At 28.9% G+C, this 26213-nt stretch overlaps 8 protein-coding genes across 15 annotated transcripts in view; 4 read left to right on the forward strand and 4 right to left on the reverse strand.

Annotated features, from left to right (window-relative positions):
• The window catches only part of LOC127067072 (GATA zinc finger domain-containing protein 7), a 14497-nt gene extending 13086 nt beyond the window's left edge, over window positions 1-1411 (forward strand). For both annotated transcript variants that reach the window (XM_051001584.1, XM_051001585.1), the window contains exon 8: window positions 1-1411. This exon is cut by the window's left edge and continues 4695 nt beyond it. The gene's annotated coding sequence lies outside the window, so the exon portion shown is untranslated.
• A 183-nt stretch (window positions 1412-1594) lies between these two features.
• LOC127067080 (protein FAM76A) lies at window positions 1595-5138 on the reverse strand. Its single transcript, XM_051001608.1, has 7 exons — window positions 4750-5138; window positions 4386-4450; window positions 4074-4287; window positions 3253-3389; window positions 2839-3082; window positions 2508-2745; window positions 1595-2143 (listed from the first exon to the last, which is right to left on the reverse strand). Exons 1-6 carry the CDS (start codon window positions 4843-4845, stop codon window positions 2512-2514), a joined length of 990 nt encoding a protein of 329 aa, XP_050857565.1. The 5' UTR covers window positions 4846-5138; the 3' UTR covers window positions 1595-2143; window positions 2508-2511.
• A 106-nt stretch (window positions 5139-5244) lies between these two features.
• On the forward strand, window positions 5245-6825 carry LOC127067083 (enoyl-CoA delta isomerase 2). Its single transcript, XM_051001612.1, has 6 exons — window positions 5245-5608; window positions 5726-5871; window positions 5963-6083; window positions 6229-6318; window positions 6448-6582; window positions 6670-6825. The coding sequence occupies exons 1-6, from the start codon at window positions 5510-5512 to the stop codon at window positions 6823-6825; spliced, it is 747 nt and encodes a 248-aa protein (XP_050857569.1). The 5' UTR covers window positions 5245-5509.
• Window positions 5825-10706, reverse strand: LOC127067074 (DNA repair and recombination protein RAD54B-like). The gene is made up of 10 exons (XM_051001596.1): window positions 10035-10706; window positions 9840-9939; window positions 9671-9763; window positions 9478-9598; window positions 8804-9372; window positions 7956-8712; window positions 7727-7886; window positions 7477-7603; window positions 7172-7402; window positions 5825-6987 (listed from the first exon to the last, which is right to left on the reverse strand). Exons 1-10 carry the CDS (start codon window positions 10235-10237, stop codon window positions 6907-6909), a joined length of 2442 nt encoding a protein of 813 aa, XP_050857553.1. The 5' UTR covers window positions 10238-10706; the 3' UTR covers window positions 5825-6906.
• A 61-nt stretch (window positions 10707-10767) lies between these two features.
• Window positions 10768-11979, forward strand: LOC127067084 (40S ribosomal protein S10-like). Its single transcript, XM_051001613.1, has 3 exons — window positions 10768-10875; window positions 11371-11515; window positions 11602-11979. The coding sequence occupies exons 2-3, from the start codon at window positions 11372-11374 to the stop codon at window positions 11935-11937; spliced, it is 480 nt and encodes a 159-aa protein (XP_050857570.1). The 5' UTR covers window positions 10768-10875; window position 11371; the 3' UTR covers window positions 11938-11979.
• Window positions 11980-12261: 282 nt separating this feature from the next.
• On the reverse strand, window positions 12262-13679 carry LOC127067086 (bladder cancer-associated protein). 4 transcript variants are annotated; one of them, XM_051001617.1, is made up of 2 exons: window positions 13515-13679; window positions 12262-13159 (listed from the first exon to the last, which is right to left on the reverse strand). In XM_051001617.1, the coding sequence occupies exon 2, from the start codon at window positions 13086-13088 to the stop codon at window positions 12846-12848; it is 243 nt and encodes an 80-aa protein (XP_050857574.1). In that variant the 5' UTR covers window positions 13089-13159; window positions 13515-13679; the 3' UTR covers window positions 12262-12845. The 4 variants fall into 4 exon arrangements, with proteins under 4 accessions (XP_050857574.1, XP_050857575.1, XP_050857573.1 ...); XM_051001618.1 differs by lacking the exon at window positions 13515-13679 and adding an exon at window positions 13297-13508; XM_051001616.1 differs by lacking the exon at window positions 13515-13679 and adding an exon at window positions 13232-13508.
• Window positions 13680-17120: 3441 nt separating this feature from the next.
• Window positions 17121-20669, forward strand: LOC127067078 (sorting nexin-17). 4 transcript variants are annotated; one of them, XM_051001607.1, is made up of 9 exons: window positions 17121-17266; window positions 18205-18335; window positions 18411-18776; window positions 18861-18948; window positions 19033-19283; window positions 19353-19562; window positions 19648-19830; window positions 19901-19999; window positions 20072-20669. In XM_051001607.1, the coding sequence occupies exons 2-9, from the start codon at window positions 18276-18278 to the stop codon at window positions 20261-20263; spliced, it is 1449 nt and encodes a 482-aa protein (XP_050857564.1). In that variant the 5' UTR covers window positions 17121-17266; window positions 18205-18275; the 3' UTR covers window positions 20264-20669. The 4 variants fall into 4 exon arrangements, with proteins under 4 accessions (XP_050857564.1, XP_050857563.1, XP_050857561.1 ...); XM_051001606.1 differs by having other exon boundaries at window positions 17123-17266; window positions 18003-18335; XM_051001604.1 differs by lacking the exon at window positions 17121-17266 and adding an exon at window positions 17514-17921 and having other exon boundaries at window positions 18003-18335.
• Window positions 20670-20860: 191 nt separating this feature from the next.
• On the reverse strand, window positions 20861-26090 carry LOC127067077 (serine/threonine-protein kinase 3). The gene is made up of 10 exons (XM_051001603.1): window positions 25883-26090; window positions 25384-25464; window positions 25002-25182; window positions 24624-24851; window positions 24230-24548; window positions 24010-24143; window positions 23746-23908; window positions 23562-23653; window positions 23300-23494; window positions 20861-23103 (listed from the first exon to the last, which is right to left on the reverse strand). The coding sequence occupies exons 1-10, from the start codon at window positions 25894-25896 to the stop codon at window positions 22945-22947; spliced, it is 1566 nt and encodes a 521-aa protein (XP_050857560.1). The 5' UTR covers window positions 25897-26090; the 3' UTR covers window positions 20861-22944.
• Between the last annotated feature and the right edge of the window lie 123 nt (window positions 26091-26213).

The raw sequence follows: 26213 nt of genomic DNA on the forward strand, positions 1-26213 counted from the left end.
GTTTTCAGCTCTTATATATATATATATATATACACACACACACATATACATATATATATGTATGTATGTATGTATGTATAATCACACGAAGAGTTTTACACGAATATGAGTGCACGCAAAAAAAAAAAAAGAAAGAAAGAAACCAAAAAAAAGAAGAATAAATAAATAAAAGTTCCTTCGTGAACGTTTCTTCCAAATAGACGCTAATCCGAACAAAGCCGATCGAAAAACATATAAAGCCTTGAAATATTCATTAAACCTGCTGATACGTTATATGTGACAGGCAACGTGGGTGACTCAGGCATTCCATTTAAAACATTTCTTATTTATAGAAACTTGTACATATAGTGCACGCTATACCAATTAATTATTTATGCAAAGTGTACAAAACTTGGGTAGCTTATGAAGGCGTTATGGAAAAATTCGTCTACGTATGCATAGTGCTTGACCAACGCGATATTAAAATAAAAACAGAGAGAGAGAGAGAGGAAGAGAGGAAGATAGAGAGAGAGAAAGAGAAAGAGAGAAAACGAGAAAGAGAGAGAGGGAGAGAGGAAGAGAGAGAGAGAGAGAGAGAAAGAGTTATTTTTGAAAAGTCGACAAAGTTTCGACGATAAATATTTTTGACGAATTTTTTTGTTCATCGCTTCATTATCGGTACACGCTTCGTGCGACACTTCACAAGGATATATCTACTCGATATTATTACCGTAGATCAAGAAGTATTTTTGCTACGTTCGTAATCTTTACATGCATGCGTACATCCGAATGATATAACGTTTCCAGAAACGCTCTTATAAGAAAGACATTATTCCATATCGATTCTTGATTTCCCGCTTTGCCTGTAATAAGCGCACTATAAATATTATAAACGGATTCAAGAGAAACCTAGTATTTTAGGTTTGAACAGCGAAATGAAATGAAATATAAAAAAAAAAAACGAGGGATGATATCAATAGGAAAGTTGTAAGAGGGTAAGAACGAAATGAGAGAGAGAGAGAGAGAGAGAGAAAAGTGAGTAGATAAATAGATAGGTACGTAGATAGATAGAGAGAGAGAGAGAGAGAGGAGGAAAAAGAGGAAAAGAGAGAACCGTGTAAATATGCTGAAAGTAGTAAAATATCGAAAGAAAGCGAGAGACTAAACGCCTCGGCAACAAACAAGCAATATTTAGTTCTTATCATCTCTCAATAAAATAAAGAATAAACTCCAACCGTATTTGTACACGCGTGTACAACTCTCGTACATATATTTAAACGACTATAAATTAAAAGTTAATTATCCTTACACTTCGTATATAGTAAATTGTTACGCATTTATTATCATTACAATTATTGAATAGGTAATGCTCAATTAGCATTTGTTTCTTAAAATAAAAAATAAATATATGGCTGTTGGATATTTACATGAACATGTCACTACCTTTTTGATACCTAAATAAATACACATATATCCTTCTATATTCTTTTCAAAGGAAGAGAAAAGTAATAACAAATATGAATTGAAAAAAGATGATGAATTAATATTAGACGAATGAAAATTTTATATGTAAAGAGGTTACTCCAAGTGGACGTGACGACACAACGGTGATGAATACTTTTAAATGTTTTATTGTAAATTGACCTACACAATCACCATATCTTGGCTCATTATCGTTACATTATTGTTATTATAAATAATAAAACGTTACGAGAGCCGTATCATTCAATTCATACAATCTATTCACATGTAACATCATTTACTTATTTACTTACTTATTTATTTATTTATTTTTTATTTTTAAACACTATTTCGTTCGAGAACATAAAAAAATCGCTTTTTAATCCTGGGAGACGTCGTTTAAATTCTTCAAAACTTCTTTCTTTCACAAAAACTTATTTTGCATGTAAGCAGAATTGTCACTCGCGAATTATTTAAGAAAAAGACTATCTAACTTATACATAACTTTTGCACGCACTCGTCCTCCCGCATAAGGGATAAACAAGACTTTTATGTATACATCGAAGATGATATACATTCCTATAGTAATTAGAAAAATAATACAATTTCGTTTTATTAATGGAAACAATTAACTATTCGTAATGTACCACGTGATTTATGAAGTTATGGGCATTCGAGTATGTTGTCGCAGCTAACGAAGTTCCTGCAAACAGTTTAGAAAATCTAACGTGGTATTCGTATTGTTATCTTGTCGATTTGAGATCAGTTATGAGACCGTTTGAAAAATCAGTAAATCATGCAAAGAAAAAAAGAATAACGAACATGATTATTAACCGGAAATATTAATTTACATCAATTATTTAACAATTGCAAACATGAGTAACGAACGGAACAAATTATATAAAGAATGAAAAATAATACAGTTAATCATGAGGTATCTTTATACTTTGATCATTATTTGTAATTAATACGTAACATCGTAATGTCGCTCTATTCGATTGAATCTCTTAACCTTGCAATTGCAATTAAATCAGTAAGTGAATTAAACAATAGATATAATCTCCTACCTTATCAAGGTACAGGGCTGTCTGTTCCACTTCCACTGTTGGTCCCAGCTTCAGTCTTAGTAGCAGCTACTCTGTCACCTCGTTTGGATGTCTTCGATAACGATGCCACTTCTTTTAATAAACTGGATATCTTGTGTTGCATATTAGATATTTTAGTTTCGTATTCCTTTTCAGTTGCTTTCATCTTATTACGTAGCTCTGTCTCGGATGTAAAATTTTTGGCCTTTAATTCCGTTATCTGTTAAAAGAAAAAATCAAATTTATATGTAACATGAGATTGCGATTAATTAACAAATAGAGGAACTGTAAACGGTAATAAATTTATATGGACCTGTCTGTCCTTAGCAAGGAGTTGTCCATCTTTGATACTGATTTGTTTCTGAAGATGAGCTATTTTCTCTTTAAGTTGTGTAACTGCGACCACATGATCTGAACTGTTTGGATCATGAGGATCATGGACGCCGGCCATTCGCGCCGCCTTAACAGGAGTAGGACCATTCGTATCCCCTCCTTCTGATTGTGGTGGTAGCTTTGTAACATCAACTCTGTGTGGCCTCTTATTGTGACCTTTTAATCTATAACAAATAAATCAAGTCAAATAAGAAATTTATATAGAAAATGTAATAAATCGGATTTCTCTATATTGAAAATATCTTACACGCGAAAAAAATTAAAATCTTGGCCAAGATTTCAAAAATTACTAAGCTCTATGTTACCTTGCGATATTAATTATTTGAATAATTACTTTTGTTCTTTGTGTTTCGCGGCTCGTTGTTGAGCCAGTTTCATATGTGCTCTTCTTTCTGCATCTGACTGTTTTGTCTTAGCCAGGGCCCGCTTATATGACAGAGTACAAAGCCAACATAACAATTTGCCGTCAACCTAAAAACAAAAATACCATGGTAACTAGCAGTAGCGTTACTGCGACTTTAATGTATTACCATATACCAACAAGAGAGAGGTCTTAGCTGTAGAAACTACACTTGATGTTTATTCGTTCTCTAAAAAAAGAAAAGAATTTGTGACAGGAAGTTATACACACTGATCCGATAAAGATATACGAATCAAAAGAGAACAGTGTGCACAGCTACCCTCCGTTATGCAGGAACACAGGAAATATGGAAATCTAAGAAACTCTGCATGAAAAATATCTATTTACACACTTGTAAATGTTATAATGACATGCAATACCAATTTTATAGATGAAAATTTCTTGTGTTCCAAAAAAGTGCACAAAGCATAGAGAAAAGACAAAGCATTAAATATATTCAAAGTATATTGTAATCAATTTAGGATTCTTTATATGTATGAAATTTAATACATGCAAGATAAATGTTATTAATAATATATTGCTTTATAGAAAATAATCTGAAAAGAATATTTGCACATAAGAATATATAAAAACCAAAGATGATAACGCGTTCTTAACACAAGTTAAATATAGAAGTCAGCATTATGTTAATACAAAAAATGTCGCAAGTAATAGCGATAGTATCTAAACAGCTGAAGATGTCTCCTTCGCTGTGATAAAGTATAATCTTTTAAAAATATTAAATAACTTTTTACCTTTTTATCTTCATCCTGTCTGTCAAAGGCACACTTTTGTTTGCATTGCTCGCATGTGACTGGAGGGCCATAACGTTTTTCAGAGTTGGTACACCGTTGACACTTACTGCCGATAAATGCAGCAATTGTATTGCAATATTCACATGCTGATGGTTTTCCATATGACTTGACATTTTGTTCGCATTTTTTACATATGGTACTTGTATTCCCCTTTCTATATAATAAAAACAACAATAATTTTTAAGTATAATCCTTATACAGAGAGACCGTATCTATATCTATCAAAAGATTAGTTTATGTTTCTATACTTACATCGTCTGTTGGAATTCCGATCTACAGTATGTGCATTTCACAACAGGGAATGCACCTCTACATTCCTAAAGTAATAAAAAATAAAACTTAAGTTCTAATAAGTCATTCAACAAAAATCGATTTGATGGTTAAACTTTTTATAGATTTGTCGATCCAATATTATTTGTAAATTATCTTGAATAACAGAAAAGTTTTCAAAACTAAAGTAGACGATCAATCACGCATTAAACGGACAATGATATTAAATGTTCTAATATTAGCAATCCGTTTCTACGAAACGAAAGAGACGCTTCGAAACGTCCCGCTGAAGTACGAATTCTCACGCATAAATTCTTATGAACGAATTATAATCGACAAAATATACCTTGCATAATTGTTGTCCTGGTGAAAGCTCCTCGAAAGGATGTCTGGAGAAACATCTTGAGCACGCAAAAAGTGCCTGCACATTGTTCGTGCTCATTCTCAAACAGCGAATCGTGTTTGCCCTTGCAGCTTCCAAATCGTAACGTCACGAACGATAAAACCAATTTCGAAAGATGATCAAAAACGATGTTAAGCGCGCTTCAATGCGTCTTCACAATTGTTTTCAACAAAAAAAAATGTAAAAATCGCAATGTAGATATGCCGTGCTCTGTTTCCTTACATGTTTTATTAAATTGTTCACGTAAGACGCTGACTTCTCACAAGCATAACCACCTTACTCTTTTACACTTGTTCCAACCGGTTGTTGATTTCATGCAGCCATCTGTGCATCTAAACGAGAAACAGAAATTCGTACTAAAATCCATGACGAACGAAGCGCTATCTATTGATCAATTTCGAAAGTTTTATCATTATTTAAACAATATGTAGCAAATTTTTATTTTTATTTTTATTTTTTCTTTTTATTTTTATAATCTTTTTGCTCTTGTGTTAGAAAAATGTAATGGACAGAAAAAAATGGCAGGATTTTTCTTGCATAAAATATTTTTTGGAATGATTTAAAATAGACATTTCTGAAAAATTCTGCTAAGCTTTCTATACGGATGTGAATATACTATATTTGTATATATACATATACATACATTTTTTTATATTCATTGATAAAGTTATTTCCATGTCGTAATAACTTTGAGATAAACATAATGAAAATGGAAGGAGATATTCTAAAAGTTAATTTGGAAAATGGGATTCAAAAGATCATACTTAATAGACCTAAAAAAAGAAATGCTTTATCAATAAAGGTAATGTGTTTTTAACATTAATTTAAATGTTAGTATATGTTTCTTTATAATTTCGTTAATACATATTTGCTGATATTACGAAAAAAAAAATATATATATATATATACTATTATACAGATGTACCAGGAAATAGAAAATATTTTAAATGATTCTTCAAAAAACGATAGCATAAATATGGTTGTCTTAACTGGAACAGGAGATTTTTTTACTAGTGGAAATGATATTAGTATGTTATATTCAATTGAGAATTTCACAAGTTTTAAGTAAATACAATTTCACTTATAAATTATATTAATATTTTATGTAAACATATATTTAACACGATAATAAGTATATTAATTAAAATTCTTACAGAAACTTTATCGATGCACTAATTACCTTTCCTAAACTATTGATAGCTATTGTAAATGGCCCGGCAATTGGCATTGGAACCACTATGCTTGGACTTTTTGATATAGTATATGCTTCAGAAAAAGTAATTTCATTACAAACTGGTATTAAAATTATTTTGTTTAATCAGCTGTTAGACTGATGTTTCATTTTTGATATAAATCATCATGTGTTGTAATTAAAAAGCGATATAAAAATCTTTTACTAGTTTAATTTTTTATATTTTGAAGGCATATTTCCACACACCTTTTACTAAATTAGGTCTTGTAGCTGAAGGTTGTTCTTCATATACATTCCCAAAAATAATGGGCCCAAGTAAGGTAATGATGTAACATACATTTATAAATTTATATATAAATATAATTAAAAAACTTTATTTTTTTCACTTAAATATTCTGTTAAATAAACTCATTCTCCAACAAAATATAACGAAAAATTTATTTTTTTAGGCTGGTGATATGTTATATTTTGGATATAAAATAGATGCTAAAGAAGCCAAAGAATATCATTTAGTTGGAACAATATATAAAGATGAAGAAGAAGTATGGATATATCTAAGAAAACTGAGTCAACTTTCTATAAAGGTATATATCTGTCAATTTCACAATCTTAATATTTATGCTAAATAATTAACTTATTAAAATTAAATAATTATTGAAATCAAATTCTAGTCTATAATGGCCATCAAATGTTTAATACAAAAATGGAATAAACAAATTTTATTGGAAGTAAATAAGGCAGAGGTGGAAGAACTTATGAAAGTATGTGAATCAGAGGAAGTTATTAATAGATTATTAAATTTTATATCGCATAAGAATAAATTATAATTTTTTAATTTCATTAACTTTTGATTTAAAAATCATTATATACTTCTTATCATATTATGGTATACTATTACTAAACAATTTCTAACTTGGCTCATATTTTTCAGTTATGGTGTTTTTAAATATGAATGAAATATGTTTAGATACTTGTTTTAGCATAAGTTCCTAAAAAAAAAGTTTATATTAGAATATGTACCTTAATTTTTTATATTTTATATATTATCATGGTAATAACTATTTAACATACGAAGATATAAAAATAATGAATGATAATGCAAATATGTAAATAAACTTAATATTTTTTAAATAATAATACTCTCATTAATATCTTGTTATTCTGTTATCTTACTTGCATCATATTGTCCGCAAATGGTTTTCTATAATGTTGCCAATCAAGAAGTTGATTAATAGTTAAATTTTGTTGAGATTGCTTTTTTTTAATAATATTTTTTGTATACTCTTTTTTATTTATATCATCACATTCATCTGATGATTCATTGAGAATTACTTCATCACAACATGTACAATTCATCAAATCATGTGTCAAAGAATCTGTGTTTAATGTTAAAGTGAATAAATCCTAGAAATAAAATGTTGACAAAAAATTTAAGGCGATTATTAATTGTACGCATATTGTAAACGATTTTAATTTACCTTTAATTCACTAGATGATAGTTTCAAAGAAGAAAGATTATTTGCATCAACAACAACTTCACTTAAATTTGTTTTACTAATTTGACGTTGATATATTTTTTCTTCAATTGTACCTAACATTAGTAATCTACCAATTGTATAATGAAGAATTTACATTATTAATACTTTTATTAATAGATTGGTTGATGATGATAATTATTAATTCTTAAATTACTGAAATAACAAGTTGTGCATTATAATTACAACACACCTGTAGATATAAACACTTTTTTTTTGACCATGTCTCCATATTCTTGCCATAGCTTGAGCATCTGATGCAGGATTCCAATCTGAATCAAATAATATCAATCTAGATGCTCCTGGTAAATTTAATCCGATACCACCTGCCTTTGCACTTAATAAGAATATTTCTGTAATTATAATCATGTAACTTTATAGAGAAAAGATGTAGCATAATGTCAATATATACGTTTACTTACTACTATCGTCAGTTTTGGAATTGAATTGTTCTATAATTTTCATTCTTGCCACATTTTGTGTACTACCATCGAGTCTGCAATATTTTAGTCCTTCGGCATTGCAAATAGATTCGAAAAAATCAAGTGTTTGTGTGTAATAAGAAACTAGTACTATTTTTTCATCAGTTTTTTTCAGATTTCTCATTAAACATCGAACGATCGTTATTTTACCGCAATATTCTGTTTCATTACTATTCGAAGCATTATCATCTTTTATTAATTGTAAAAAGGATGGATTATTATTTAAAAAGTTATCTTTATCCTTTGTAAATAGAATGGGATGATTACAAATCTTTTTAAGAGCTGTTATAATTGTTAAATGCGTTGGTTTTTTCTCCGATATCATATTGTCAAACCAAGTATCTATCACAAGGGAATACAAGTTTTTTTGTTTTTCTGATAAATGGCAAAATATAACCATTTCATGCTTGCGCGGTAAATATTTACTAATTATTTCTTGGGTTCGTCTCAAAATAAAAGGACTAGTTATATCGCGCAATTCTTTAGCTCGGTCCTTTCCTAAAAATTGGGCATCATCTGATGCATAAGGACATTGAGAGGCAATAATAGGACTTTCGTAATAACGCTTATATTCGGTACTACTACCTAAAATAATAGGATTTACAAAATTGACGAGTGTATAAAATTCTTGCAAATCATTCTGTATAGGTGTGCCTGATAAAAGAATTCTTTTTCTACAATCAATTTCTTGTAACAGCTGTGAAACATAAAATTTATTTGTTAAACATAATCACATGTGAAATTACTTGTTAAAAAAATAATTAAATAAAATGAAACAATACTATTACCTTGGCTGCTTGTATGTTACTATTTTTCAATCTGTGTCCTTCATCACATATTATTAAATCAAAATTAATTTCTTTGATTTCTTCATAGCTTCTAACAAACATTTCATAACTAATAATTAATACCTGTGATCTTGGTTGTCTTTTAAAATTTTGTGGCTTATTTTTACTATCAGCAACAAAAGGAAAAATCCTATGAGAGCCCAACCAATGAATAAATTCTTTTTTCCAATTATTACACAAACTGCTAGGAGTCACAATAAGTACACGTTTTAATACTGGTTTACCAAATGGTCCTTTCTTTAAGAGTGTCCATATCAATGTTATACATTGTAATGTTTTCCCAAGACCCATTTCATCTGCCAAAATAGCACCAAAATTATTTTCAATTTTAATTCCCATAATACATTCATAAAGAAAAATAACTCCATCTCGTTGATGAGGTCTAAGTACATTTGTCAAACAAGCATCTACAGACACTTGTTGTTCAGTTTCTGGATTAATATTATCAATACCATCTATCTTAGTACAAAAACTTGGCATTATCAATGCTTCAGAAGTTATTTCAGAGCCTATAATATCAATTTTATAACGTTAACAAACTGTGAAATAATAGAATAAAATATTTGTTTATACATATTTTTAACTGAAAAATTTCATACTCTTTTTAAACGAACCTGCTAATAAACATGAACCAGTATTAGAAGTTTTAAACTTTTTTCTTGGTGGTTCTCTATCTTCTATACTTTTGCAAGTATTACCTGCTAAGTTTACATCATGCGATACCAAGTTAATTATCTAATAACAATTTTAAATTCATTTCTATATTACAATAAGTTATTGGTTAAATATATTATAGTATATATTTACCTCTACTTCTTTACTAGCAATAAACAGTCTAAAACCTTCATTTAAACATTGTGGATTAACTGTTGTTCTACCAATAATACTACCGTCCAGATCCTATTTATTGATAAAAAGAAATATACAGAATATTCTTATATTACTCTTTTAGATAATAGCATGTCAAATATATTACCTTCAAAACTGCATTTTTTCCAAGAACTTCTAAAAGACCATCACTATCCCATGTTTTATGTTTTTTAGTAGTTATCTTACCAAATACAACGTTAAATGTACTAAAATCAATATTAATTCGTTATTAATAAAATAAAAAAATAAATAAAAAAAAAAAGATAAGATAAGATAAGATAAAGCATACAAAAGTATTTACAGTTTATTATTACTTTCTGCATATGAACGTTCATTCTTATTTATGGTATTTAATTCAGGATCACATTCGAGAATCGCTGAATCATTTTTTACTTCATTGTCAATAATAACCTCTTTGGATTTATTAAAAAAACTTAACACCCTCGAAGTACTTCTAACGGAATTATTTAAACTATCAACTTCTTCATTGTTTTTATGTGACATTTTGCTGAAAGTTTGCGAAAATAACTCGCCGAAAATGAAAAACTTCAATTTTTAATTTGTTCTATTTGGATTAATTATACATATTATTTACAACTATATAAATAATATTGTGACTAAATAAATATTCTTCACATTATTAAAAATATTACACAATACTATTTTTTATGACTATGATAGTTTTAAATTTTAAACTATGATTGTGCGCTACATAACGCACAATAATAAGCAATGATAAATAATAAACGCTATATGATATTTGTGTCTAACGAAATTTATAAAATCATCTTTCGAATTTACATAGAGGGCAGCACATTGACGCGGGAATATTAATAGCATGTCTGGCAATTTGATTGGTCTTTAAGCGCCAAATAATTTGCATCAATTGAATAAATCATAGTAATCATTACTTACATTAATTATTGATAAATATAAGAGCATAAACAATTGTCTGTGATAATTATATTAAAATAAAATTTGTATACGTTATATTTAATCTTTTGATTTAAGTGAAGTGAATCGTGCACATAACATTAGGCATTTTCAAACTGATTGGTAGCATTCACAAATCTTTATTTATATTAATGTGGTCACCCTGCTTGTCTTTTCTCTTGAAAAGAAGATCCACAAAGAATCATCAAGTGCGTTTTATATGCTAAATATCTACTGAAATCTTGCGAATCTATTGATGTTGCGAAATATTTCTAGTATTATTAAACTGCATATATTTCTAGAAATATATTATTTCATACAATGTTAAATATTTTTAATACAGACACGTGATAATATGTTTACATTATACAATCTGAAATACTAACAATACTTTTTTCAAATTTACATATTAAAAATTTTATAAAAGTTATAAAAATTTTGAACCCTACGTATTTCTGATGGAAGTACAATTGCTTTTAACGTTTAGCTTATTTTACACATGTAATTGTATCAATTATATTTTGTAGTCTAAAGTATATGGTGTCAATCTAACACATCTATCTATTGGTCCTTTAAAAATAACAAATCAACAAGATTACTAAATAACTTAAAAAGATACTAAGTAACATACAGAGATATTACACAATATGCAATATCTCAATTTATCAATAATAATTAGGATCAAATATTTTTAATATTTTCAGGATGTTGATGCCAAAAAAAAACCGTGTTGCTATATATGAATATTTGTTTAAAGAAGGAGTCATGGTAGCAAAGAAAGACTACCATGCTCCTAAACACCCTGAACTTGAATCAATCCCTAATTTACAAGTAATAAAAGCAATGCAGGTAAAATTTATTTTGATGTTCAATTTTAAAAGAAATTATTATACTTATTTTTTCACTTTTATAATATTTTTTGTATCATTTTATAGTCTCTCAAATCCAAAGGATATGTCAAAGAACAATTTGCTTGGCGACATTTCTATTGGTATTTAACAAATGAGGGTATTGAATATCTACGTGGATACTTGCATCTTCCACCTGAAATAGTACCATCTACATTAAAGAGACAAGTAAGATCTGAAACGACAAGACCTAGGCCAGCTGCAGGACCAAGAAGCGAAGCTTCAAGACCAACAGAAGACCGTGCTGGATACAGACGAGGTCCAGGAGGTCTTGCTGGACCTGCTGATAAAAAAGCCGATGTCGGTGCTGGTACAGGTGACTTAGAATTTCGTGGTGGTTTTGGACGTGGAAAAGCCCCATAAACAATTTTTGTAAAATAAAATAATAAAAATTTTTTAATATAATACTTTGTCTTATTCAAGAAATAATATCTTAGTACTTGTCTATTTGATATGTAAATATGTAAACATTATTATTAATTGTTATTATTATTATTATATGAAAATTTTACCATCTAATCTGTAAATATAAAATAGTTAGGTTCATTGGTCATTCTTATTAGAATAAAATTTTCATTCTTGACGAGTCTTTTATAATAAACTGTCATCTTCATGTAAATATTGCTCTCATTAATTTTCATTTAAGATGCTTCTTTTAAATTATAATTAATGAATAGAAACAATAAATAGGTTTATAGCAATTTATTTATTTTACATCTAGAACATATCTTTTCTGTTAATACATTAAAGAAATATCATTTAAACATATTTGTAAAGTCGCTGAAATGCCATATTTCAAAAAGAAGTTATCAATCAGGAAGATCATTATAACAATGTTACAATAATGTTAGTGTCTACATTTTTATGAATTTTCATAATGAATTATTAACTACACTACATGGTAAGTTTGTCAATGGATGAAATTGTATACATTTAACAGCAGTCTCAAAGATTAAACAATGTATCAAGAATTTAGCTATAGTCTGAATCCTAACAGATAAGCTAGATACATATATTTTATGAAATATTTGGTAATCTTTAATAGCTTTGAATTGGAAGGTTATGAAATATAAGAGTTTATAATACATTTGTTATAAAGCTGTAAGCTGATAACTTATATTTTTGTGTTTATACTTTATACAAATACATATAGATTTTATATATCACTCAAATTGACTATTTCAGGATAATATTTCTTAAACTCATTCTTGAAGAAGACAGATGCAAAAACAAGTACAATTGAAATATCTAGGAAGAATGATAAAATCATTTTAACCGTTAGCACATCTTACAGTGTCACAATTTTTGCTCCATAAGAAGCAGTTACCGATACCACTGTAACATATCAGAAAGATTGCAACTAAGAAAACTAAACCGCACGTATTACAAGGTTTTCGTTCCAAAAAGAATCCAATTAGATAAAGTGCCATAAACATAACGTGCGTTTGTAGCAATGCAGGATTTACAGGTTTGGGTATTAATAATACTGGAAGCAACCACTGTAGGCAATACATTGTCCCTGTTGTGTGTCTTAGCGTTGTACACAGGATGTATCAGTCAAGAGAAATCTCATCTACGCGAGAACCTTTTAAAAGACAACGTAGAAAAATGCGTTAGTCGCATCCTTATAAAAAAATATCTATTATTACTTTATTACTTTATGAACCTCATTCGGAAGCATCATTGCCTGTGCAGAGAATATTTTTTCCTTCTTTTCCTTACCAAATGCAATCGAACTTAGGAACGCATTTGTAACGATATTAATATTTCCACAAACAATTTTACAATTCAAGGCCACAAATATAATCACCAATTTCAAGACAACTCGCGTTAAGTTCGATCAATCATAGAACGACAGGCCATAGAACGTTCTCTTTTACCGTTAACCAATCAGATTTTCTATGCGTACGAAGTTAATGAAGAACAGCAAATAGCTTTACCTTTTTTTTCAGGTATACGGAATGCAATATTAAAGATTGCAACTAATAATCGATCTAACCTTTATAAAGCTAGATACTTAAATAGAAAAAAAATGTCTGGGAAATAATCTACAATCACAGATAATTTATCTGTCAGTTCGTACCTTATATGACCACATTAACAAAGAGTTCAAATCGAAGTTTCTAGAAAATGGAGGATTCAATTATCCAATCAAAACGCAGGATTTTTCATGCAGGCACGCACACACACACATATATATACAATGTGTAAATCCTCCTTAATATCATAATTACAATAAAACAAATGCGTTATGTGTAAGAGTTACTATATAACTTTATATAAATATAATTTGTCATTTTTATTTAACAGAAGTTGTGAAAAATAAAATATAACTGTAAATAATTAATCCATAAATAATAAACAATCTTAGAGTGAACTTTTAAACCATTTCGTTGATTGGCCGTTTCGCCAGATTCAATCTGATTAAATTTAATTCAATCTACCCATTCAATCTATGCTTCATATAAATTAAAAGATGTATCATTGATTTTCGTTAATCTGCATGATCAAATACTATTATAAATAAATAAATATATATATATATATATATATATATATTATAGATTGCATACGTTAAAATTAAGCGCAATAAATATATAATGAAGAAAATGTCTATAGATGAAAATATGTTTTATTCGAGACCGTATATATTTGTAGATTTTTCAAATCGTTTATCTCTAAATAGTAAAGCAATAGATTAAACTCGTCATAGATTTCGATTTATATTAAGACTGTTCACCATCTTTCGTTCGTAACCTATGTGACTTCAGCGACAGCTATGGACAAAGTACGAACTACAAACTCAATAGAGAAACACTGTCTTCACTATGATCTTATTGCATCGATGTATAAACTTATCTAGGTTATATCTTTCTCACGCTTAATCTAACGATCGAATGAATGTATGATAGAAATTTTTATACGTAGTAAAAGTAGTGATGCATTTGACAAAAGCATACAAAAATCACATGCGAAATTATACTTCTCTCTTCGAAAATAGATTAATCGAAAAATGTTTATTAATTGTACAAACTTTGTATCTTTTATTTTTAATGAAACTTCTACAAACAATTAAAACGTATTTAAGCAGTCATTAGTTCGATATTACTTGCAATGAAATCAATGATATATAAAATATGATATACAACGAAATAATATCGTATATCCATTATGCAAAAATCTGTAGGTTGTTGGTGACTTTATTCTAGAATTTTGAAAATTAAAATAAGACTTATTTAATCGCCCTCGTTAATACCCACGCTTAATACCCATCCGCCAACGCTCACATAAATGTTTTTTTTATCCTATCTGTACAAAAGGAGATATATTCTTTTTGTATATAATGCGAAAAGATTTAAAAACTCCTATGTAAAAATTTAAATCCTTCGATAATGAAGCTCGACGATATTATATCACGAAGAATCGCTTGAAATCCGAAGATTATTCATAAAAAGAATGCTCTATTTTATTAGAAACAATAAATATGTCAAAATATCCATTATCAAAGTGCAAATAATTATAAATACGTATGAAACAGGAAGATTCTGATCAATAAATTAAAAAATATCATTCACGGAATCATTCACAAGTAAATTTCCGGAAAAAAAAATCGTGATCATTCGATGCTTCTTTAATTAATTACTTAATTGTTTAATTACAAACAATCACCTGTATCGTATTTATTAATTGAATGATCGGTGGAATTAAAAAATGTACTTACTACTTAAGGAGTTCTGCGATGGCTCCAAAACACTCGTCCTCGATTTAGTTCGAAATTGATGAGATTGAAAATGAGATAGTCGACATCAAAAGTTAGTTGATATCCTCTTCAATGATGCACTGACTCTAATACGTAGTAGTTAATTATTAACACACGACCACTGAATTTATTTCACGAAACTCTATTTTGTTTATAAATACAAATAGTCTGTGAGATTATTAAACAGATAAAAAACTTTACGAACAAACACTGATTCTAACGATTGCATTATACGCATTCGATACAAGTTCACGATGTTTAAATCGCGAAACGCGAAGGAACAAGCACTGCTTTTACTTCGTGATCTTTTGCTTTTTATTTCAACGATTTAAACATTCGATTTCATCATTGCTTCGTATGTAATCGCAATAATGTTCTGAAAAATGAAAACAAAATTATTAGTATCATTGTTACAATAAGAAATTGTTGAAAATATTATGGAAATGTTTGATGCGAAAATATATTCATTTTAAGTCTATTGATTCTTGCGCAAAATGCATTCTGCCGTAAGATATTTCAGAAAGAATCGAAGAATGTTCACGAATGTAAAAAACTAAAAACGAGTTTCTTTTGATGTAGGATCGACACCGATCTTATTTCAAAATTGTATTAATTATTCTTTAAATATTACAATTTATATTCCACGTATATCATACATTGTTTAAATAATTGTAAAATAAATGAAATCATAAACTGTTTAAGTTTATCCGTTTAGAACGAGAGAATTTCGATGTTTACTCGTTGGAATCCGAAAGAAAACTGGTTCGATAACAGTCGAAGTCAGTCAAAAGTTTGTTTTTGTTGATATTAATTGAAGGTAACCACGCCGAATTCAAACTGTAATTGTATCGAACTTTTAAATTAGAATTATTTTATATTCAACGAGTGTTACGACTCATGTAATATTTAAACAAATATACAAACTTGATTATAAATTATTATTATATAATTATTAATAAGTAGTAGTTTTCTTGTCAAGCTTATTTACGTGACGATGGAATCTTTATTTTTTCTTTATATCGATTTCATAACAATTTCGTAGAAATTAATAGTTTCGGCAAAATCAATAAGAAAATCAATAAGAACGATATAAGAACAAATGGAATATAAACAAAAGCGAGTATTACAAACTGTTGATCATAAGGCACAAAGACAAGAAAAAAACAAAACGAATGAAAACAAAAGAACAACTTCGTATTTGTTATTGTATTTCATCAGTGTATTTATTTATCGATGGATGATCACGTGTCCAAATTATCGAAGATACGATTTGTTGAGAATTAGCGTATATAGAATGCGCCCAAAAGAAAGAACAGCGATCTTTGTGAGACACTAGCGAGTAAGTTGGCTATATTGTATCTTATTTTTTAAATATATTTGTTCTTTTTTTATTAATATAAATCACAAACATCACATACAATATAGAATATACATAATTTATATAATATTTAAGTATATATGTATTTCTCCTTCTATTTCTTTTCTTATCGTTTTTCTTATTATATATATATATATATATATATATATGTATATATATATATATGTATATATATATATTATTACTATATATTATTATTGTGTTATTATAATTCATATTTTAACTTTTGTAAAAATAATATATAATATATATGTGTAAAAAAATTAATGAATTGGTTATGTTCGTTTATATTGATAAAATAAATAATGAATAAAAAAATAGGATTGAATCCATCGAGAAAATTTGTTTTAAATTTAATTATATCTAAGACCTATTGGCATGTATGGCGAAATACGTACTTCCTTATTTTTACCACTGAATCATCCGTTCTAAGCTCATTAAAATATCTGAATGAGTTACTGTAGACTTCTCTGTGTGATCATCGCGAAATGAATTTTCTTGCGTTTGGATAGATTAGAAGATCTGTGCATCACTTTACGCATACAAACAAGCAGGTAATCTTTTATTTCACGAAATAAACGACTCAACGTTTATATGAAAATCAGTAGTAAGGTTCTAGTTTCTTCTCTTTTACCGCAATGTTCAAGGGGCGCCACTAAATGAAACTTTTCTTTCGAAAAATGTTAAAAACAGCATTTACACCAACGATGTTTTCAAACGTAATTTTTGATCGATTTCGATGAAAAAGTGTCATTTTAAAGAAAAAAGTATAAACGAGGATATGGCTTTTTTTTTAAATTTTGATAAAGCTTTATTTTTATGCATAAACTATTTGCGAAGAAACATTATTTTTCGACATGATTTTTTTTTCGAAGAAAATAAAGCTTTTTCAAAAATTCAAAAGCCGTTTCCTCGCTTAAAATTTTATCTTCAAAACGAGACCTTGTTCATTAAAATCGGTCAAGAATTATACCTGTACTTATTGTTATTGTAAACCATAAGAAAATCAGAGTTGATAAATAGTCTTAATCGATTGGATATATTCGAGGTTGTACGCAAGTTCAACAGTGAAAAATATGTCAGTAGATGTAACAATATGAAATGTAAGTAATAGATATGTAGGCGTATGCGTTCATATATATATACGCATACACACACACGCTGTGTGACGATTCTCATGAATTTAGAATTGTATAATAAAACAGTGTTGTAAGTGAATAAATATTTTATTTGTTAGATAAAACGTCAACGGAAATTAATGTCCGTTATATTATTTTTTCTGTATTGCAGACACTTTATATTTCTCCATTATTTTTAATGAGGCTGTGCTATCAGTTAACAAAATAATTTCAAAAAGAAAAAGGATATATATATATATATGTATATATATATATATATATATATATATATATATATATATGACGATATGTAAAGTATTAAAGTATAAAAGAAACATATTTTGAATCTACTGAATCTAATATTTTGTTCTAAGGATAAAATACAAACTATGCACCTGTTTAAGAAGTACAAGATTAAGAAACCTTTAAATTAACTTTAGTGAAAATGCATTTTTCTATACCAGACACCCAAGAATTCGTAGATGCAGCTAGTAACACATATGTTGTAAGTATTAACATGTTAGATTATAATTAAAATAATATATTATTGTTTTCCTCTTGATGGTCATTTGATTTTCAGGGCTATAATATTCATATTAATGGATTATTTCATTGTACTGTACGATACAAGCAATTGCTTAATTTACACGAACAGTTAGTAAAAGATGCCGATGTTCCTCTTCCAACATTTCCTCCAAAAAAGTTCTTTCCTCTAACCATGACTCAACAGGAAGAACGTCGTGTTGGTTTAGAAAAATATATTCAGACGATAGGACAGAATCCGGTAATAAATTCTTCAGAATTATTAAATGGATTTTTATTAAATGCACAACAAGAAGCTGTGAATGGTCCATTTGAGAACGAGTATTTAGATGTATTTCTTTCAAATGATTGTAAAGTAACCATTAATGTTTCTACGAAAGAAAATTCTGGACAAGTTTTAAAGGTATTTATGTATATTATCAAAAAAATTATCAATTGTAATTGAAGTGCGATTTCACTTTTTACGCATACATATATCTCTTTTTAGAAAGTATATGACCGTATTATGTTACTGAACCATTTGCATCCTTACTTTGCTTTGTTTATTATTGTGCAAGAAGATAACAATGCAATTGGTATGCATGCAATATGCTTTAATATTATTATCTTTTTATTTTATTACATTTATGTATGATATAATAACTTTTTGTTTTCTCCAGTATTGCGGAAGTTACAGGATTTTGAATCTCCTGTTATAACATATAAAAACATGTGCACTCTAGGTATTCGAGTAGTACTTGGAAAAAATTATTGGGATATTGAGCATGATTTAGAAATATTAGATGATTCGGTAGGTTTGAGTTTATTATACAACCAAACAGTAGCAGAAATTCAAAGGGGATGGATCTTAATTACAGATGAAATGCAAAATCGCTTGGAAAATCTACAAAAAAAAGGAATAAAAAAAGAGGTATGAGTAATTTCAATTTTTTAAGTTCATATCTGTGTATATCAATATAATATAGATATATATTTTTAGTATATGAAGATTGCACGCACTTTGAAATATTATGGTTATGTACAATTTGTACCATGCTTTTGTGATTATCCTCTACCAGAATCAAAGGTAGTAATTGCCATTGGTAAAAATGAATTAAATTTACGTGTATTAACGGCCGATGATAAACCACAAGAAATAGCATTTAAGGTAACGAGAATGCGATGTTGGCGTATAACTACTTCACAAAATGTAAGTGTGTAAAAAACTAAATATATATTTGAGAAGTTAAGAGTAGTTGCAGTTATAAATGACATAGTAGATATAACATTTTTAGGGTATAGACAGATACGATCATCACGACCATTTTAATCTTGAGCTATCTTTCGAATATTTAATAGCAAGGAATCAATTGCAATGGATTACAGTTTCTTCTGATCAGGCTATTTTAATGTCTGTATGTCTGCAATCTATGATAGACGAATTGTTATTAAAAAGTACAGATGGCAACAAGCATCAGGTTTATAGATAATCAATTAATATTAATAAAATCAAATGTTAATTATAGCAATGAGTGCATTTGTTTTTAGGAACCACAAAAAAAATCCTGGACGTATATAATGAGAGATGGGCATAGCCGTATCGTCATGGGAGCAGGATCAATAGAAAATATTGACGAAGAAAAACAAGTATGAAAGTTGACTGCTTTGTGTAATTATTTCTTACATTCTGTTCCAACTATATTAATTTTTATTTTGTAGCAAGATGAAGTTCATTCCAGTACTGGAGTAGAACCTATTATCAAAAAATTAACAGACAGGTTGTCAATTATGAAATTAAAGAAATCTAGCGACGACAAAACTATCGTTTATAAACATGAAAGAGGACGCACAAGAGAATGTGATATTGTGGAAAATAATGCATTTTATACGATAGGAGATGAAGATTTATAGTCTCTTATTACTTATTATTTTAAAGAATTAAACGAACGTTTGTTCGACTGGTTCTATATTATATTTTATATAATATAATAACTTTTTTATTAATCTATATGTAATTGCGACTAAAAAACTGATGATATTAAGACTACAACGAGTAGGCATCAGAATTTGTGATATATTTATATACAAATTAATATGAACTAAGTTTCTGTAATATATTGTATATTGCAAAGATATTTATGCGATAAGAAAATACGCAAATTCTAATTTTTTAAAATATGAAATCAAATATGATATTGATTAAAGTTTCAATAAGAAATTTCTAAAAAAAATTATCAATTTATAGAAAACATACTCTTCGTAAGCATTTCTTTGCATTTATTTTTTAACGATATCATAAAATGTAAGTGTTTTTAATGTAATGACATTTTTTTGATATTAAACTAAAAAAAAAAAAGAAGATATTAAACGTACACTGATAAAAATTTGTAATACTAACTAACTTCTTATATTTTTATAATGAAAATTTTTATAATGGATCACTTATGTAAATCAAACCTGAATGATTAAAAAGTTAATAACAGCACACCGTAGAAAGAATGGAGAATCTTATCTTTAAAGCTCAGTGGCAAATGCATATTTATTGATGAAAAAGTAAAGACGGTTTTGGCAGATACTATACATATCTTGGCTAATCTTTACATAAAGGAATTATGTTATTATACTAATAACGAGATGAACCGCAGATAAATATTAAATTTTAACAAAATGGCGTTCCGATGCGTCACTGTATCTGCAATAATACTGATGTGATATTCTTTTGTTCATTTTATAATATATAATTTTTTAAGATTGCAATGAAAGGAAAAACGAAACGAATGTCTAAAATATGTTTCATATTGAATAATACAGAGAATAGGAGATTTCAATGAAGCCACAAATATCGATGAAAGTAACAATTTGTGTATATTATTCTCAACGTTATATAAAAGAAGCAAATAATGAAGCAAAAATCATTATACAATAGGTTTCATTTCTATCAAAAAAAAGGGAGAAGATAAACCGAACACTTATTACAAGAGTTGTCACTTTGTTGAAGAAGAAGTTCTATCTCTATAATAATTTTTACCAATTTTCTTAGTGGCTCCAAAAAAAAAAAAAAAAAAGAAAAAATTGAAAGAAATCCAATTGATCTAGTTTAGAGTAATTGAAATTCAGATTTTGTATTACTGACATCGTGCATATTTTCTATATCAAAAATATGTTATTATTCTGTATCATTCCTCAAACGGATAAAAAGTAAGTTCAGTTCTGGCTACAGGATCTAAGTGTCATCGATCTACCTTTATTATATATGTACGAAATAGCCCAACGTCAGCAAAGAATTACTCTGTATGTAGTCATTCTCTACAATTTTAGGCAATGAGTCAAGTACGAATCACCATTATGACAACTTGCCACACTTGGGAATTGTATATAAATATTGTTTTGTTGAATTAATCGATGATTATTAATGTCATGATATCATAATCGTTACTAGTAGTCGTACAACTTCGCAATTTCAATAATTTCAATACCCTAGTATTGCGAAGTAGAGAAATATAAGACTATTCTCTAATAGGGAAGACTAATCCTAGTAAGTTCTTTCACGAAATATTTTTTTGCAATGTATCGTCTCACCCACCATGATATTACGTAAAACTACGTAAAATCTTACCATGTATGAGAATGCAAAAACTTATATGTTTAAAATACATGGTGTTTCGTGCTTAAGAAAGAAAGTCTCTCAAGGTGAGATTAAATTGATGTAAGCTAATATTGACATCACGCGTAATTGAAATTATATACTATGTATGGCAGTAGAATTAGCAATAAAGTAAAATTCGCGTTTGATAAAATGAAAATACTTAAATGCCTAAAACGAAATTTATATATATGTATGTATGTATCATGTGAATGATGTTCAGGGCTTGTAGTGGTATCTCTTTCTAAAACTTCAGGTCACTGGCCATATTATCGCGTTAGATATGACCTTAAATTTTTCACTGCACCTCGAACGACAATGAGGTTTATTAGCGCAAGCAACAAGTAAGGGGATAGCTTTAGAAAGCCAATATCCAAGCTCTAATAATGATCTTATTACAAATATTCTTGTTAAAATAAATGGCATTGAACGTGACTAGTAGACGCAAGATTATATCGTCAAATTTCATTTCCAAACAAGCCAACAATTGTAAACTTTATGCTTTACCGTTGCACATGCATTGCACACCTTCTTGCATTTCCTAATCAACCCTAAAAAGGGACATATACTTTCTGTAAGAACAGTATATTTAACAGTAAATATGTGTAAATTTAATAGAAAAGAAAGAAAAACACGAAAAAAATGAAGGAAGAGTTAAGTAGAGTTATTGTTTCTTCACCTAAATCATGTAAAATAATTTACATTGGTGACGTGAGGCTATTGGCTAGTATTACCTATATACCCTAGTTTCCCAAAGACAAGCGGCATTTATTTGAAGAGGGAAGTTATTTTAAAATGATTATATCTCTTGCTAGATAAATGTACATAAAACAAATGCCCTTTTCTTTGACGAAACTAGGGATAAAGTAGATAAAATCTATTTGTTTATACAACTGTACACTCTTTATCTATCATCACACTCGTTTGTTTAAAAAAAGAAGTCAAACTGTTAGAAGTTCTGTTGTCTCTTTCGTTTAGTATCCATGGCATCTAAAATTGGTTGCCTCTTCGTTTGATATCTTCTTCTTAATTCATCAATTTCGCGTTCCATTTCCGCGTCCAGATTAGCCATTCGCTGTTGCAGTTCTTCGTAAGATAGAAACTTTAACTGCAGGAATATTAATTGTTATTAGTGTTTGGTTAATGTATAAAGATAAGCATTTATGTAAACAAACATGAAACTACTATTCTGTCTAAATAATGTCTACGTATTTAAATTGTAAAAAAGAAGATTATTGACTGTAAGTAAAACCTAATTTGTAATATATGTGAAATTATATCGTATAACTTGGTAATATACTTACAAAGTCAAAATCACGTTCCGTAAATACGTTTTGAAACTTGCCTACGTTATTAGGCGGTTGCTCTTGCACCGGATGCGATATTTGATTGAGTTGTAATTGTAAATGACTTTGAAACCTTTGAGATTCTGTAGCACCTTGAACTTCAATTTTATTAGCGATCTCTACGTTATGCGCTCCTGATATTTGCCCATTGCCCTAAACATATTTATAATTAATTTTTCTTTTTTAATTAATGCCTTCAAAGCTTTGTTCAAAAACTTACTTTTCCTATCTCAGGTGCTTCCTTTTTATCAAAATGATCTAGAAACAAAGGTCGATATTTCTTCCCAGATTCGACTGATCCAGTATTATGCCCTAGAAGTAGTGACACAGATACGCGTATATAATAATATAATAATAGTACTTTTTTTTACATACACATCTTAGTATAAATGTAGATTACTAACTTTTCATAGTGGCTTCAGTATCGGTATCGCTGTTAATGACCATTGTACCAAGATCTAATACTGCAGATACAAGCGTTCCAGTGTCTGGTAAATCATGACTGGGAACGAGCGTTCCTGTGTCCTCTGGCAAAGGTTTCATAGTACCACTACAGTCTTCTTCGTCCTTGATATTCGTAGATAGAATGACGTCATTATTACGTTAAACACTCGAAAAAATGATGTAAATTCATGCATGACAATGTAAGTTTTATTAGGGGACATTACCGAATCATCCGCTTGATTTTGATTTTTGATCGCGACGTTGTTGATAACATGTGCACGATGCGCACTTTGCTTCTCTCGTATTTCATGCGCTTCAGCGATCATTTGACTAAGAATACTTGGTTGTTTCGCATTGCCTGTAACAATATGTTGTTATACGAATTACAAAAAGTTAATAGAAGTTATTTACATATATTTTTTGCAACAGATGTACAACAATTACCAATAAATTCGTGATTGAGTAATTCAGTCGCCGTAGCTCTCTCTTCTGGATTTTTAACAAGGCACCCGCTGACAAAGTCAATAAATTCTGGACTCCATTGGTCCGGTTCTCTAAAGCTAGGTGGAGGTTTAGTTGGAATCATAAATATAGCTCTCATCGGATGAATATCCCCATAAGGAGGTTTTCCTTCTGCCATTTCTAAAGCCGTTATACCGAGCGACCATATATCCGCGACGCAGTCATATCCTATCTCTTGTATTACTTCTGGTGCCATCCAAAATGGCGTTCCAATTACTGTATTACGTTTAGCCATTGTATCCTATGTAAAAGAACAATCATTATCAGTTTTACTTTCTCATACCGTAGAAATAAATATAAAGGTATTAGGTCTTACAGTCAATTGACCCGCTACACCAAAATCGGCTAATTTAGCGTGTCCTTCGTTATTTAGTAAAATATTTCCAGCTTTAATGTCCCTGTGTATTTTTCTTCTTAAATGCAAGTATTCTAATCCCTTTAAGGTATCACTGAGAATCGTAGCGATTTCATCTTCTTGCAGCGTCTTTTTCCTTAATCTCATAATATCGCTAACAGATCCAGCACCACAATACTCCATCACGATCTAGAAGATAAATAATTCAATATTATTATACAACTCAACAAAATTGCATGCAGTGAAAGACAGTCGTTAAGCAATCGTTAAAGTTCAAAAAATAAAATATATCTTTTTTATTTATATAAACTTGATTCAAATAATTTCATATGCATTTACCCATAAGTCTGTATTTTTAAAATAACTTCCATAATATTTAACAACGTATGGGGAGTCACATTGTTGCATAATTGAAATTTCCTTGATGATCTCCTGTAAGTCCGTATCCACGGGTACTTGTTTAATAGCAAGCACTTGTCCACTCTCTTTATGCAGTGCCTTGTAAACGGATCCATAAGATCTGCATTATATACAATCATAGAAAAACATACACGTGTATTTAAAATTAGAAGTCATAAGCCTTTTCCATCTTCAACAAATTTCCTTTAGATTATAATCGTTTGCAAATTAATAAAGATATAATTTGTTGATTAAGACATAGCTGATTTTAAGAAGCAACTTTAGAAATGTATTTAAATACCATCAAAAATTGCATACTCACCCTTCTCCTAATTTGCATATAATATCAAATACTTCCTCAGGTTGTCTCGTTAAGCTTTCTTCGGACAACTTTTTTAATTCGCTGCAAAGCATAAAGTAAGAAAGTTGAGAAAATTTCAATATAACAGTAAGTTACGTACATTTTAATACATTTTTTTTTCTTGATAAAAACGTTGCTATTTATAACGCAAGTTTCTTAAACATAATATTAGCTCAGATTGTAAAGCTGTACAACGATATCAAAGCTGTCAATAAATTTTACGAAACGTCGTCACATGGAGTTACAAAAGGTATAGTCGAAAGAAACATATTCTAAAGAAGCAATTGCGACAGGTTAACAAAGGAAGAAAATATCACTTTGAATAAAGAGCATCGATTCATATTCGACCTCGAACAATCGCGTAAATTAAAAGGTAAAGGATTGGAATTATTTTCTAATTTATTAAGATATAAAAACTAACGAAGGATAACTAATCGTAAACGCATAAACAACCGAATACCTCTTAGAAGACATCTTCGTTTCTATATCACCGAGTTCTTACTCGATAAAAGCACGTTCTGTGGATGAAAATAATTTAACGCGACTAAAATAGATATCATTCCGTTTGTAAAAATATAATTAATTCAAACGACGAATATTACATTTTTGGCAATAAATTAAAATAATTACAACCGAAATATCGAAGGCTTCGAACATCGGCCATTGTAGATGGCGGAGTTACCGAAGCGGTTCGAAAGATGCATTTGAATCATTCGCACTATTTCGCGCATCTATATAAGAAAGATTTCTCGCGAGTTCTCGATTGGTTCGTAAAAATAATTCGATCGTAG

This window comes from Vespula vulgaris, chromosome 10 (genome assembly GCF_905475345.1).
Source record: "Vespula vulgaris chromosome 10, iyVesVulg1.1, whole genome shotgun sequence".
Taxonomy (NCBI): domain Eukaryota; kingdom Metazoa; phylum Arthropoda; class Insecta; order Hymenoptera; family Vespidae; genus Vespula; species Vespula vulgaris.